The following is a 15,734-nucleotide window of genomic DNA, read 5'->3' as shown; positions in this document are numbered from 1 at the left end:
TTTCAGAGTGAGGAGTCTTGGTTCATTTTCGAGGACAAGATATGTTTTTGTGGACAGATAACTTCTAAGGACTGCACCGGTTGTTCTCTAGCTTGTGCTTTCCCATGCTGCGTTCAGACATGGGGGAAGGTGCTTTCCCATTCTCCCTACAAACATGTGAGAAGACAAAGGTGGTCCTTAACAGGGGAGAAACAGGTGATGAGGGCAAAGACAGAGGAGGCCCCCAGTACCTAGTTAAAGCGGGGGCTGAAAGGCTCAGGGTTAATCTGCGGGGGAAGAAGGCGGAGGAGGTGAGATGGGGGAGGAGATGGTGGGGGAGGAAGGGAGAAGGGCTGTTGTAGGAGAAGAAGGGGAAGGGAGTGAACAGGAGGCTTCTGCCGAGGCGGCAGCTTGCAGGCTAGGAGAACTTGGGAGGGGGTGGGGTGAGGAGGAGGCGGAAAGTTTCGATATAGGGAATCTCCTTCCATTTTTTCAGGCGCTGGCAGTAGTTAAAGAGATTGCAAGTGATGTTAGGATCAAGAGTTCCCCCTGCGGGCCATTGGTTGTTATTGTCTAGGGGGTATGCCGGCCAATCTTGGGAGCAATATTTACGGGAAGTTTTGGTTTTATATCAGACGTCAGGGAGAGGGTAGCCAGATGCTTAAGCAGGCAAGAGGTGAACTTTCAGGGAGGGATGTGGAGGCTCCCATGGCTAAAGGACAGAGAAGGAGACAAACAGGGGAAGACGAACGGAGATCCTCGGATTGGAGGCAGACTGCAAGGAGACAAAGGGCGTCCCTGATGATCCTTGGTGATCTGCGGAAACTCGTATACGAGTCGGAATTTCTTAGGAAGTGTGGGTTGTCACCCAGATTTCCCTAAGAAGGCAGTTTGCCGGAGTCATGAGGTACCTAGCGCTAGTTATTTTCGGCAGACAGAACGGATTTCGGTGGACGGAACAGAAGGAGGAGGGGGGGTGAAAGGGAGTATTCTCACCTGCAAAGGAGTCACCTCATTTATGGCTGTTGGAGGGGGGGCCTGAGGGCCTGCCGCAGCTGTGAAGGCCTGAGGTGGGGATTTATGGCTGCCGGAGGAGGGGCCTGAGGGTCCACCACAGCCATGAAGGCCTGAGGCAGGGAGAGTTTCCTCCTCATGCCCGAGCGTCAGGGCCTTGCCAGACGATCACGGTCAATGGCACTGCGATAGCTCGGGGAAGAGTGGCCCACTCCGGGGGGAAAACTTACCTAAAGGCCAGAGAGGAGTGGTGAGTGTGATGAGCCAGTGCCGGAAAAAGAAGACGAAGGCAAGCTGCTGCTGGTGTCGGGGGGAAGACGGGGCCCAGTTGGGGTGTCCCGTCTCCCAGGTTTCGGCACCAATGAAAGGAAAGGAGCGACACATAGCAGCAATTGACCGGAGAATTCCACTTTATTAGGGAAAGGTTCTGGGTTATATAGGAAGGGGCATGAATTGATTGAGGTGTCACTTCTACGGGGCTGGTGGCTGTTGACTAGGTGCTGGGATTGGGAGGGGAGCGAGAGGTGATTGGGCTTCAGGTGGCGCCGGCGGGAACCGAGGACCCCGAAGAGAAGCCGGAAGTTTGCCATCTTACTGGTGGGGGCCCTTCACTTTATACCGAGACTCATTTGCTTTAATTTTATATAGCATGACCATATTAAATTCTTCTACAAACTTTCTACAACCTTTTTTACATTTAGATTTCTCCCTCTAAATAAACAGCTGTACTTCAGAACAAAGTTACTTTCTTTTATCAAAAGACACATTCTTTAGCATGCAGAAAAATTTTCCTTATTACTTTAAGTATTAGTACTTAAAACTATTAGGTACCTTAATTTTTAGTGAACACTGAGAAGTAGGCTATTATAAACTGTTACACTAGCATTCTTTGGATTGACAAATTTATGAACATTTTATAATTTCTGTAACTATGAGCTTTACAGCACAATCTCTCACTAAACATAAAGTATATCTTCTTAACTTAGCAAAACTTCAATGTTTCAGGCTACCACAAAGATTCTCAGGCTGTATGTAAGTATACACACTGTAACACACAATTAAAAAGGTGTTCACTTGCCACACTTATTTAGTTCATTCATTTGTAACAACTATGCTAGATTACTTACAAGACCTTTACTGAATATCAGACAAAGCCAAGCCTTTAGGCATTTTATTCTTAAAAGATTTAGCAGATAACATCTACTTAAATGACCTTAGGTAAACTTAGGCAGCTGATAACTACAAGGATATGCCCGCCTCAGCCAAACCCAAATTAGCATTAATGCTTACCATTTTTTATCAGATTTTCTGGAAGTTTTAGAATGCCCAATTTTCACAAGCGCTTGTTTTTAAATCAAATTTTATTAATACCATCTGGAGGTAGGATACTACTTTTCATCTACACACCTGGACACACAAACATACAAACTGAGACACAATGACCACAGTCATTAACACTTCTTACACAAAAACATATACACAGACAGACAAACCGATAAAAAGACTTGAGTCACTATATCTAACTGCTTTGTCTCTCTCCTCAGCTTCTTGTCAGTGGCTTTTGGAACCAGAGGGTGGGAGGAACATGTTCTGGTGGGGGAAGAGGGCAGTGATGGTGGAAGGAAAGGGGGAGGAGGTGGTGCAGCTACCAGAAGAGGAGAGCAAGACAACAGCATGGTTGAGAATGTAGGACTTTAACATGGCAGCGACATGTGTTAAGACAAAGGACTTAAAGATGGTGGTGGAGAGAGGGGGAGGGGGTTGCGAGCTGAGGGAGGTGGGTGACTGAGGTCTTCTGGTGGATCTGAAAAGGAAGAAGGACTGAGCAGAGTAAGAGGCTGACAATCTTTAATTGGAGATCGGGCCAGGAGAACCTGAGTCATTGAACACTTAACATAAAGGTCTGGATGGGAGTGCAAAGTCCAAAAAGCCTGCACATATGGGATTTCACTCTACTCTCCGCTCTAGTGGCAATAATTAATCAAGGTGGTGAGGAGGCTAAAATTGAAAGTTCTCTCAGGGGGCCAGCAAGATTGATTGTCCAAGGGATACTGAGGCCTGGCCTCAGAGCAAAGAAAGACTGGCTTCTATTTGCAAACTTTCCGGGACAAATATAGAGTAGCCAAATTAGAAATGAGACACCGCAGTGGGGTCTGAGCCTCTGCTTTTGAGGACTGGTTCCCCATGTCTGCGCCACTTCCCAACTAATCCCGCTGAGAGGAGTGCCCAATGTCCCAAGCGCGCCAAGTCAGGGGAGACGTCCTGGGAGCCTGGGTGAGGGACATCTCCCCTACCGCAGGGCCAGGGGTGGGCCGGATGCCCGCAGATGTCCTGGGGCCTGGAGTAGGGATGTCTTCCATACTGCAGGGCCAGGGGTGGGCTGGATGCCCTCAGAGGGTGGGCCAAATGCCCAGGGGCCGGATGCCCCACCTGGACGTACGTACAATTTCTAACGGACCAGGTGAAATGGGGTTAGGAAGGGAAATGGACCAGGGGAAACTGAGAGACTCACCGGAAAATAGTCCACACAGCAGAGAGCAGGCTGAGGTCCTGGGTCAGGGAAGGAGGGGGCTGGCACCGGTGGCCAGTTGGGGCCCTGCGCTCATGCTCCTTCCCAGGATTTCGGCACCAAATGTAAGATAAATTTTAGCTGAAATAAGCAGGCGAAGAGAGGCAACAAAGGGCCAGGTAGTTTATTTGAATGCCACTCCCTGTGATGTTCTGCAGCCTGGGTATTACAGGCCAGGAATGTCACACCCGGTCAGGGAGGTGGGGGCTTATAAGGGATTAGGAGAGGGAGGAGTGGGCACGCTATCCTAGGGGGTGTGGAGAGGGTATGATTGGCTAAAGGTGACATAATAGACAACTAGAAACTTTTTTTCCTTCCAAGAGGGAGGAGGCTGACATCCAGGTCTTAGTTGGCACATCAGGATGGAATTCAGGAAGAGCTGTCCCCTTTCCATATAAGGCATGGACCTTGGGGTCTGGTCTGTTCTCCCCCTATGGCCTCTCTCTGTTCTGTTTGCATGTCCTTGTTTTTCCTTCCTCCAGCCTAACAATTTCAATTAAAAGTTTGTTTTTCTTAAAACAGGGTCACATATTCAAAGCTACCATTTAGACAAAAATAAAACCCTGTGGACTTAAGAAAAAAAAAGACTCCTCTGTCAGCTTCCAGACAGATTCACCTTTAGAGGATGAGAAGGTTTTTGATAGAGGACAGGAAGACCATGAGTTCAGTTACTTCATATGAAATAAATGCAGGACATATCCAGGAAATGTAAAGTAAGCTCCTTGTGGCAGATCTTAAGTACGTTTTGGGTGTTGGCTTAGCAGACTCTTTCTTTGAGAACTGCTCTTCACACTGTTAAGGTGGACCTTAATATCCATCTTAATAGGACATGACCCTGCCCTCCCATTTTGCCCCACCTTAGCCAACTAACTGCTCAAATGATGTGTTTGTAAATATTTAACAACCTGCTTTAGGGGGTCGGGGAGAAACCACAATTTATATGTGACCTGTAGTATTCTGTGGGCTAAATTTTTCTACCATGACTGATTTTAAGTTGAAGGCTGACATTAAATAGTTCATAAATTTCCTGAAAATTTAATAGTTCTTGCAAGTCTGTACCAGTGACTCCAGCACACCACTTAAGGTTGGCAAGCCACTATCATCCTGAGAGAACAGTCCTTTGATAGGTTTTTATCAGAAGAGTGAAGTTTCTTTCCCTTAAGTTTACCTCCCCTTACATCTCATTAACCTAAATTGAGTTAACGCCCTGAATATAATGTTTTAATTTGGGTTTCATGATTCACATACACTGTGAGGTTGTCCTGATTGTCTTTACTTGTAACGACCTACTCCAAACTGTATTGGGGAAAGGAAGGTAGTTTGATTAAATTGGGCTCCTGTTAGGAAAGTGAAAAAGAAAATGACTGGATACGATTTAAAAATTTATTATATCAAGCAGTCTAATAATTAGATGACCCAATTCAGGTTGCTCTCAGGAAGCTAAGAATGGATCATAAACAAAAAATACCATTACACCAAGTATTGTATTTCATCCATTCTAAAATGCACTCCCCATTTTACTATCTTAAACTGGGATGAGTTTTACAACAGCTGTCAGCCAGGATGACATCAACTGCCTGCACATCTGCATCAAAACTTGCAGAATGGTTGTCTGCAGCTTGGCAGAAAATTCCTCAGTCATTAGTAGAACACTCTTTAGAAATGCCTCATCACCCACATTCTTGATGCCCAAAAGTTATTTGTTAGGGTCTATGCAGAGTTTCCAATTTTACCCTACTTGCTAGCTAACAAGTTCTCCTGCTCCTGTGTCACGGATGCTGGCACAAACCATTGCATTCACTGGAAATGAATGTCAGGATGGACTCAAGCCCTTTTTTGTCAGCATATGAACTGTACAGAAGAACAAATGAACTGGGAAACTATTAACTGTGATAATGTGAAAACAATGGATACTTTGATTTGCAAAATTCTTATTACTTGTGAAAGATCCTGTTGCCATAATCTGGACATTGTTTTTAAACACATGGAATTTAGGAATTAATGTATATTTAAGTCACTCCTCAGAAGTAACATAATCACACAAATATATCCTTTTGTTTCCATTTATATACCCAGTACATTCTCAAATTACCATATACAATTATTTTTCATTATAAGATATGCATTTTATTCAATTCAGCAAACATTTGGTGAGGCACCTATCATTTGTAGACCATCTGTTAGGCTGGACAACAGATGCAGGATGAATACAACAGTCCTTGTCTTTAAAAAGCACGTTTAAATGATTTATTTGCAACTACTAAATGATTCATAGTATTTAGTATTTAATTTTTTTATTTAATTATAAAATTTACTACAGAACTATGTATATAATGTAAAGTCTATAAAATATGGACTAAACATTTATGAGAAATACTTACCAGGTCAAGAAAGAGAATATTAATTTCCCAGAAGGCACATTTATCCCATACCCACCCTGGAGGTAACCATTAGACAAACTTATGATAGCCTAGGTTTCTTTATGGTTTTGCTACCTATGTACACATATATAAATAATCCAGGGCAGGGTTTTTTGGCTGTTTCTGAATTTTATGTAAATGGAATCATATTGCATATATTCCTTTGTTAGTTAATTCTTTCACTTAACATACTGTTCTTTGTAATGGCATGGTATTCCATTGCATGAATATACCACAATTTTTATTCAACTGGTGGAGCTTTGGTTGTTTCTAGTTTTTGGCTATTATGAGTATAAAGCTGCTATGAACAGTACTGACGTACAAATTTTTCTGTGGACACAGGTTTTTTCTATTGAGTAAATATCTAGGATCAGTAAATAGGATTGCTGGGTTACATGAATATATGGTTAACCTTAACAGAAACTGCCAAACTTTTCTGAAGTGGTTGTACTATTTTGCATTCCTACTAAACCTATGAATTTCAGATACTTTGCATCCTTCTCCATGGTCAATCCTTTAGATTTTAGCCATTTTTGTGGATGTGTTGTGGCATCTTATGGCAATTTAATTTGCATTTCCCTTCTGACTAACATGGGGAGTATCTTTGCAGTACTTTGTCATGCAGTATCTTCTTGGGTAAAGTATCCAAACTTTTTGTGCACCCGTTCCCCCTTTTTTGGTGGGTGTTGTCACTTAATATTGAGTTGTAGATCAAGTCTTTTATCAAATCTATGGTTTGGAAATATTTTATCCGAGTTTGTGGCTTATCTTTTCATTTTCCTACGTATCTTTTGAAGAGCAGATGCTTTACATTTTGTTTACAGCTTCTAATTCATTTTTTTGTGTCCTCTAAAAATCTGGCTAATCTGGGTCACACATATTTTGCCAATTTTCTTCCATAAATTTCAGTTTTAATCACCCTCTTCCTTATATTTAGTCTGTAACACATACATGTTAATTTTTGTGCATAACGTCAGATTTGAGTTTTTTTCCATATGGACATTCAGTTGTTCCAGCACCATTTATTGAAAACTATTCTTTCCCCATTGAATTACCTTGCTTTCTTTGTAGAAAATTATCTGTGTATGTGTGCATCTATTTCTGTACTCTTATTTTGTCCATTCATCTGTATGCCAATGCCACATTATTACCATTACTGTAACTGTGTAATACGATATTGAAATGAGTAGGATATGTTCCCCAATTTTCCTTTTTTAAAACTGTTTTGGGTATTCTAGGGCTTCTCATTTCCATATAAATTTTAGAATGAGCTTGTCAAATTCTACAAAAATGTCTGCTGGAAATGTGTGGGACTGCTTTGAATCTATCAATTTGGTGAGAACTGATGTATTAAATTCAATCTTCCAATCCACAAACATTGTATATCATTCACTTAAGGTTTAGTTTCTTCCAGCTTTGTTGTAGTTTCCAGTGTGCATGTATTATGCATATTTTGTTAAAATTAATTTTCTTTGCTCTATTTTAAAGGCGTTTTAAAAATTGATTAGTTGTACATAAGAGATGTAATTGTGTATTGATTGTGATCTTACTAAATTATTAGTTCTAGCAGTTTGCTCTAGTAGTCCTGGTATGTTCTGTATATTCTGTAGGATTATCTAACTGTGAATAAGCACACATTTATTTCTGGCTCTCCAGTTTATCTTACATTTCATTTGCCCAGTTGCACTGATCTGGACCTCCAATATGGTATGTTAAACAGAAACATCTTTGTTTCCAACTTTTAGAGTTTAGTCTTCCACCACTATGTGAGGCATTTACCTATATTTTTCATAGATTTTTTTTATCAGGCTAAATTCTCTTTTATTCCAGATTTGCTGAGAATTTGATTATGACATGCTTTAATGTAATTCTGTGTCCTGCTCTGGGTTGAATTTCTTTCATCTATGGGTTTATGGTTTTCATCAAAGCACAAGGAATTGAGTGATAAGTGGACTGATGTGAGCCTAGCATTTAATTATTTAGGAAAGTGTGTCTTTCCTGTTGTAGATGGTTTGGTGATTATCCTGTATCCTGTACCACCATACCCCAAGACTGAGTCCATGACTCAAGCTGAGTTGATCAGAGCCTTCTCTAGGACTTTTCTGTTTACTGTACTGCTGGGTTAGAGCAAACAGGATTAAGTAATTTGACACTGCCCACATTCTCCCTGGAGTCATGGAACGAACTGACTGCAGAGACAAAATGAACGTGAAAAGAACCGAACAGACCTAGCCCTGAATATACCGAGTCTTGGGATCTAGCCATGTGGAAGTGGCTGGACTTGATAGTTTTGAGGGCCAATAAATTTGTCTGTTGCTTAAACTAACTTGAGATTGTTATTTCTGTCAATTGCTATGGAATCCTCAAATTCCCTCAGGAATTTGGAATTTCTTCTGAGGGATATGTGGGGGTGTAGTATACTTAGGTTTGCATTTTTTAAAGACCACTCTGAACTTAGTGTGGAGAAAGAAATGAAAGGGGTCAAATTAGAGGCTGGAAGACCACTTACATGCTACTGTAGGCATCTAAGTGAAATACAGTCATCTGATTACACTCTAAAAACCTAGAATAGTGAGATAATTGGACAGAAATGGTGGATATTAAGAAAACAGATTTGATTAGAAATTGGTGACTGAATGGATTTGGAGGGAGAGGTAAGAACTTAATAACGATACCCACATTTCCAATTTGAATAATTAGATGATAAAGACTGAGGTAGAAAATAAAGGAGGAAGAACAGGAGCGGGCAAAGGGCAGGTAGAGTAAAGACTAGAGATTTGGTCACATTTTGACAGAGACTTGGAGGGCATCCAAGTAGAAATGTTCATTATACAGGTAGACAGTCCAGTGTGGGCTGGAGATATAATCCTAGCTCCCACATGGCTAACTGATTAACCTTAAAAAGCATTAGTTTTCCTGCTAACAGGAGCTGCCACATGCAAAAAGCATGACTTTTAAAACAAATGTTTGATTTCAAACATGCTATAATGCAGTAGAAATTATATTTATTTGAAATAAGGAAGTAAAAATAGCACTGTAACTACTTTAATATTTGAACAGGACAAACTGAATAAGAAATTGATTATATTAGTTCTTACAAATTTTTGGATTTAAAGTCATTAGGTCCAATCTCCTTACAAGGAAAATACATATGAAAGGAAACTGTGCTCCTTTAAAACCTTTATATTCAATGTTCTAGTTCTCCATTTCCTTGATATGACTATGATAAAGGTGGAAGTGGGAAGTATACTGAGAAGGAATGAGTGATCTGTGAGTCATGAGATGTGATTAACTATAAAACAAAGTAGAGGAAGTTTATGTGGCTAGTAGAGAGGTGTTCAATGAATAAGTCGCTAGTAATTCAGGTATCTTACTAGAGAAATGCTGAACATGTATCACATGCTTTTCAGGGTCAATATCCCATACCTTGCATACTCAAAACAGATTTTTCTCTTCTTTCCTAACCATTTTGCCTTACTTAAATGATCTACCTAATGCAGAAATATGTTACAATCAAGACCTTCAGTGACCCGTCTATAATGAATGCACTATTTCATAAACAATGTTCTGTTTATTATTTGTTGCCTATATAAGTCACTATAAAGAAATGTGTTGAGTGAACACCAAGTACGAAGTATACTAATGCAGTAGATAAATGTGCTAGAGAACAATGTTACTCCAAGTTTGACTTACTGACCACCAGTATCCATATCACTTTGGAGGTGGAACATCTGTTTCAACAGGCTATCCTGGTGATTCTTAGGAATGTTTAAGTTTTAGAAACACTGTTATGAAGGAGGGGACCTAATTTATCTTAGCTCTTACTCTCCAAGACACTGAAAACATATGCTGTGTGGCTGAAATTCTTAACCCTCTCAAAAGGTGCTATGTGAATAAAATGGACAGAGTTCAGGTTTCTGACTCCTAAGGAACATTTAGCCACACAGCCTACAGCCCTTTTGAAAGATGTAGCTTCAGTATTCTGAGCTGAGTATCTTTAACATACATATTAATGTGCTTCTATGTAACTGCTTAAAACATATATATATGTGCATAAATCTAGAAGAACTGAAGTCATGGTTAAATTACAGTATTTAAGGAAAACTTTCATTTTAAGCAGACATGACAGAATTTTAAATTTACAGAATTAACAATACATGGTGTACATTCATTTTATATATTCAAAAAAACTAAACTTAAGGAATTGAAAAGCTGGAAAATATGAGGTAGTGATATCTAATGAATGTTATTTTGACATTCTATTAAATACTTTAATTCAAAAGATTATATATAAACATGTAAAGGGCAACCATGGTCTTGCGAAAACATAAAAGTAGGAAAAATATTTTCAAAATGTATTTGAAAAATTGTCAGACATGCAAGAGTGACTATAGGCAGGCAGCAATTTTTCTTGATAAGCTTAAAAGGTGAGAAGAAAGCAGTCCATGTTCTTGCTTTTTTGTTAGCCCTGGTCATTCACACTCTTCTCTTCCCTCACTGTTGCCATGACTTTGGGGCACTTGGTTTAGTTATTACAGTTTTTTTGAACACTAAAAACTAAATTACCAATGATTTTGCTTTGTATAGTGTGCACCTTGAGTACAACTTTGTGTTGTGGTTACTGATGAGGGAGGGAGGGGAGAAATCAGATGGGGAGCAAATCCCCACGTAATGCTGATACGCTGGGCTGGTGCGCACGCTTTGGGGACCACTGCTCTAATGGAATCTGCAGTCACAAGGCCAAAGAGCTAGGTAGATGCTAAGAGAAAACAGTATCTCCCTGTACAGGTTTTTAGGAAGTAAAACATTACTTATAAGTTTATCACCTGCTCTAAAAACAACCAGGTACATATTAATCTTCAAGGATAGTAACTGACAAAATTAGTAATCAGAAGAACTTTCTTTTCAAGAATGAATTGAAAACCTAGACATTTTTAAAAAAGACACAGTGTTTATTTGCCTACTTAAAGATTACTGTTGAATCTGGTATTATGGCAATGGATCTGCTTGGCTAGACGATTTAAGTTTTGTTATCAATATGTTTGGACTAAATTGAAAATGAATAATATAAATTCAAAATTTCTGCTGCGGTAAAATTCAAAATAAAAGAGTTTCTAAATATCTTTTATCCTGCATCATAAATAATATTATTTGTTATTTTTTAAACTAATTACTAAAAAAACCAAAATAGTAGTAGTAAAAAAGATTCACTTGGCAAATGTACTGTTTGTAGATATTAGCCACTTATTAAAAACATAATTCTATTAAAACTTCCTTAAATTTTTAGATTTAGAGCACCTGTATCTGGACCCAGCTGAGTTTTTATTTTACAGGTCAAAATGCACAGATGAAAAATACATTACAATAATTAATGAAGCCGTTCTAGTTTAGCCTGAAGAGATTTAAAATTTCCTGTGATGGCTTGTACTGCTAGTGAAGAGCTCATAGACTGGAGTTCAACCAGGTAAGTACAAACAGCATCCAGGCAGAGATTTGTAAATCTTCTCCTGTAAAGGAAAAGACACCTGATCAACAATCTATACATTTTGAAGTGTTTCCTCCTACAGGACATCCTGCCAACTTCTGTTAACCTTATAGTCCCACAAAAAAGCAAGGATCATGTGATTAAGCAAGTGGCAAATATATGAAAACACAGAAGAAAACTTAGAGGGTAGGTGAATTACCACATAATCACCATTTTCCTTTTGAAGATTATTATGAGAAAGCAGTAAGAGATGACTCCTTAAATACTATTTACATTTCTTTTGGCCCTTTCAAACAAATATATCTTGAAATGGTACATAGTATCTCAAAGATGTAACTGAACTGTCCTATGTCACTAATTCAAAGCAAAAGAGTTTAGAAGTAATTTATAAATTACATCCTTTCACTTGTAGAAAGCATTTAGGACAAAGGTTGAAAAATGGAAAAAACCCTAACCTTTCATAAATGCTGACTGATATTCAAACAATTATTGTTAAATTCTACAAGAGCTTAAATCTCCTTTACTTAAAAAAAAAAAATTGGAATATAGTTGATATACTCTTACACTTCTTTATAATCTCCATATCTTTTCCTATTCTTCCTATTTCATTACCCTTTATTTATTAGAAGCATTTAAAGATTTTGCTCTAATTCAGTTACCTCTCACAATTTAAAACTTGGTTAGGATTCTCAACATATCTTGTTAATAGTACATGTATACAATCCAAAAGGTGGAGTGGCTTCTTCATTCTGTTCCAGAATGGATCCTATGAAGAAAATATACATCATGAGTTGTAAGGCAAACTGTATTGACTGATATTTCAACCATTTGTTAGTTAAAACAATCATCAGAACCCAAGGCAAAATTTACCGGTATCAGAATAAGCATTTAATACTACAGAATTATTAAATTATAAATCTGGTTATGGTTAATATTTGAACAACACTGAAAACTGCAGTTGATGTTATTTAGAAAGAATATTTGAAGTATCAATCCACTTTGAAGAGAATGTAAATTTCCTATTTAGGAACCTGAGGTAAGAGAAAAAAATCCATTTCTTCCTATCGATAGTGACAACACTTTTTCTTTAAATGTAAACAGATTTACTCTGATACTGTAAATAAGAGATATTGTAAAACCAGTGGTCAAAGAATCTTAATTTTGGCTCTGGCTTTACGAGTTACTAGCCATGTTGGCTTGAGCAGGTTGTTTAAAATATCTCTGCCCTTGTCAGATGTAAAAGTTAAATGGGGTTACTATCAGTTGCTCAATTCCATGGTAAGTTCTTTACAAGGCTTAAGTGACACATATAAGTGCCTTGTAAAGTATTGTATGAATGTTTTGATGATTCTACCAAAAAGGATGTGATCTAGTTTAACAAGATTTCATTTGCATCTTTTAGGACAAAAAAATTACAAAATACGTAGTCTGATAGGGTTCAATACGGTGAGAAACATTTTTTTAAATTGAGGTATAACTGACATATAACACCTGTACTAGTTTCAGGTGTTTAACATAATGATTCACTATTTATATACACCATGAAATGATAACCTTAGAAAGTCTACTTATCCTCCATCACCACACATAGTTTAAAATTTTTTTGTGTGTGTGTGGTGAGAAAGATCTTTAAGCATTGATACTTCAATGAGGTTATTTTACATAAGGATATTTTAGACATATTTAGTGAATAAATACACTATTATTTTGTTCTTTCAAAGTAAATGGTCCTTTAATGTGTTTAGTCTGTTCCAAGAGTAAAGCATATATACCTATGTTAATTAAGATTAAAAAATGTTTGATATTTACCACATTATGCAGCAAAGCAAACTCTCATTGTTGACTTTAAAAGTCCAAAGTATGATAATTTCTGACACTCAACCAATGAAGCACATTTCTGATGCAACCGTATTAGATGCTGAACTAGTTATAAGCATGTGATCCAAATATTCCTTTATCTAGAAAAAGGTAGATAGCTTAAACCAAATAAATTAATCTTATTTTATTTACTATATTCCTTACCCGTGACTTGAACAAATGATCATATACTTCTAGTAGTCTAGGTAACGGCACTCCAATTTCATTCATTGTCTGTATTACAAACCCCACATCCCAGTTCAAAGTACAAACTTGCTGTTCTAAGAACTGCACAATAAAATCTGGGGAGAGAGAAAGAACAGAAATTAGGATTGTTAGCTTTTTCTCCCCCAGCTTTATCAAGACATAATTAACCTATAACACTACATAAGTTTCAGGTGTACAATGTGATGATTTGCTACAGGTATATACTGTGAGATGCTTACCACAATAAGATTGGTGAGCACACACACCTCACATAATTTCTATTGGGTCATTGTTGTAGCACTGCTAACCCTTGATGTTAAAAAGCAGACTTATTTACAACTGAGCAGTTTCATAGGGTAATCTTTTAAAAAATAATTTTCAAAAGAAATTTTAAAATAAAAATCATACACCAGAATAGGCAAATCTATAGAGATAGAAAGTAGATCAGTGGTGCCTACAGAGGGAGGGAAGGAAGAAGTGGGTGGGGAGTGACTGCTAATAGGTATGTGGTTTTTTCGTCAAGGCGATGAAACTGGTCTAAATTTAATTGTGATGGTTGCACAACTCTTTGAATATGCTAAAACCACTGAATTATACCCTTTAAGCTATTATAAAAAACCCTACATTTTAGTGAATTTGGAAAATACAGAAATACAAGAAGAAAATACTGTTTTCAATCCTACTATAGGAGAACACCCACTCATAATATTTAGTATCTTGATATACTATATCCTCCATTAATAGCTTTTCAGGAAAAAAGGGTATTGCACCCTGATTTTAGAAATATTAGTATGTTTTTAAATGTTCCTCCCATTAATGTTATTTATTTTGATGGTTCTAATTATGACCCCATTCTCACTTATTACCTGTCATAATGAATAAGATAACAGTAATAATCAAGTTCTTATTTTTGATACCTGAATCCTTAGACTAACAATGTGAATATCCACAGACAAGAGGAATCACTGAAAAAAAATAATACTGAACCTGCCTCTACCCTAGAATTCACCATACAAAGACTCTGGATGGGTAAAAAAAATTCTAAAAACTCTGAACTTGTTCTAGTTTGAAGTCCCCTGAAGCTTGCTTGCCATTAAGAGACTGACAGAAAAAGGAAGGCCTGTTCTCCTCTAAATTTTATTGGGCTCAAAAATTAAAATCTAAGTCAAAGCACAATGCCCTCAAAAGGGACTGTATATTACATGGCCTTTTCATTCTCAAAACTGTCAAGTTTCACACACTTAATACTATACTTACAAGAAATAAGGGTATGATTTTAATTATCTCTTACCATGCCCAGGGGATAAATTCTAAATGAGAAATGGTCTATAAACAAGTCTGCAACCTCATTTAAAACAACACAAATTAATGCTGTGTGGTGAATACTTTCATGTTTCTCAACATTTTCCAAAATCACAAAATACTTAACATTCTATTTTACGTATATACTTATTTTAATTCCATTATTTTGTAACTGAAGAAAACATTGTAAGTTGGCAAGTGGCTCATAATAGTCACTTACATAACAATTAGTCAGCATATTTTGTTAAGAAAGAAAAATATGTCCTCAATATAACAAACAGCAGCTCAATCAATCATGTATTGATTACCCATGAAGAAAAACACCAGCCATTTTTCTTTTCTCTTTACAAACTTGTATAGGGTTACTAACAATATAATTACTATAGTCTGTTAGTCAGCACTATCCCAAGATATATATTTATATGTTTGGAAGATCAAAGAAAGTTTCATACTCAACTACTCATCAATAAATTCTGCTATTCTTTGGAGGCCTTTCTTTCTGAAAAGGTAGAATTAAGCTGTTGAGTTAGATAGCAGCAAATAAATGATTCGCTCCCAAGAGCATCCTTTTTCCACATCAATGAAGAAAATCATCAAACAAAACAAAACATGACAGGCATGTAAGGTTAATGCTCACCTAAAGGAAAGAAGCGAGGCATGCCAGCATAAATTTTGCCAAGGAGTACAATCTTGAGACTAAGAGCATTCATTCTATCTGGGGAGCTCAGTGACACACTTTCATTCAATTCTGCAAAGAAGACATGACATTAGAAACACAAACAGTTTCTAATGTGAAATGTTTCAACTGACTATTTTATTCTGTTTTAAGGTAAAAATACCATTATTTATAGTTGTACAAAATGAAAATATTCACATTAATATAGTAAGCAGATTCTGTGTT

General features: G+C 37.6%; 1 protein-coding gene across 2 annotated transcripts in view; it reads right to left on the bottom strand.

The window, feature by feature from the left end:
- Nucleotides 1-8,962: 8,962 nt before the first annotated feature.
- NUP155 (nucleoporin 155) overlaps nucleotides 8,963-15,734 on the bottom strand; it is a 65,680-nt gene continuing 58,908 nt past the window's right edge. For both annotated transcript variants that reach the window (XM_073236967.1, XM_073236969.1), the window contains 4 exons: nucleotides 15,471-15,581; nucleotides 13,490-13,626; nucleotides 12,127-12,233; nucleotides 8,963-11,489 (listed from right to left, as the gene is read on the bottom strand). In XM_073236967.1, coding sequence (XP_073093068.1) covers nucleotides 11,351-11,489; nucleotides 12,127-12,233; nucleotides 13,490-13,626; nucleotides 15,471-15,581 — 494 coding nt within the window. In that variant the 3' untranslated portion in view covers nucleotides 8,963-11,350. The remainder of the gene's footprint in view (nucleotides 11,490-12,126; nucleotides 12,234-13,489; nucleotides 13,627-15,470; nucleotides 15,582-15,734) is intronic.

This window comes from Manis javanica, chromosome 1 (assembly GCF_040802235.1).
Source record: "Manis javanica isolate MJ-LG chromosome 1, MJ_LKY, whole genome shotgun sequence".
NCBI lineage: Eukaryota > Metazoa > Chordata > Mammalia > Pholidota > Manidae > Manis > Manis javanica.
This window is presented reverse-complemented; position numbering and strand designations above follow the sequence as displayed.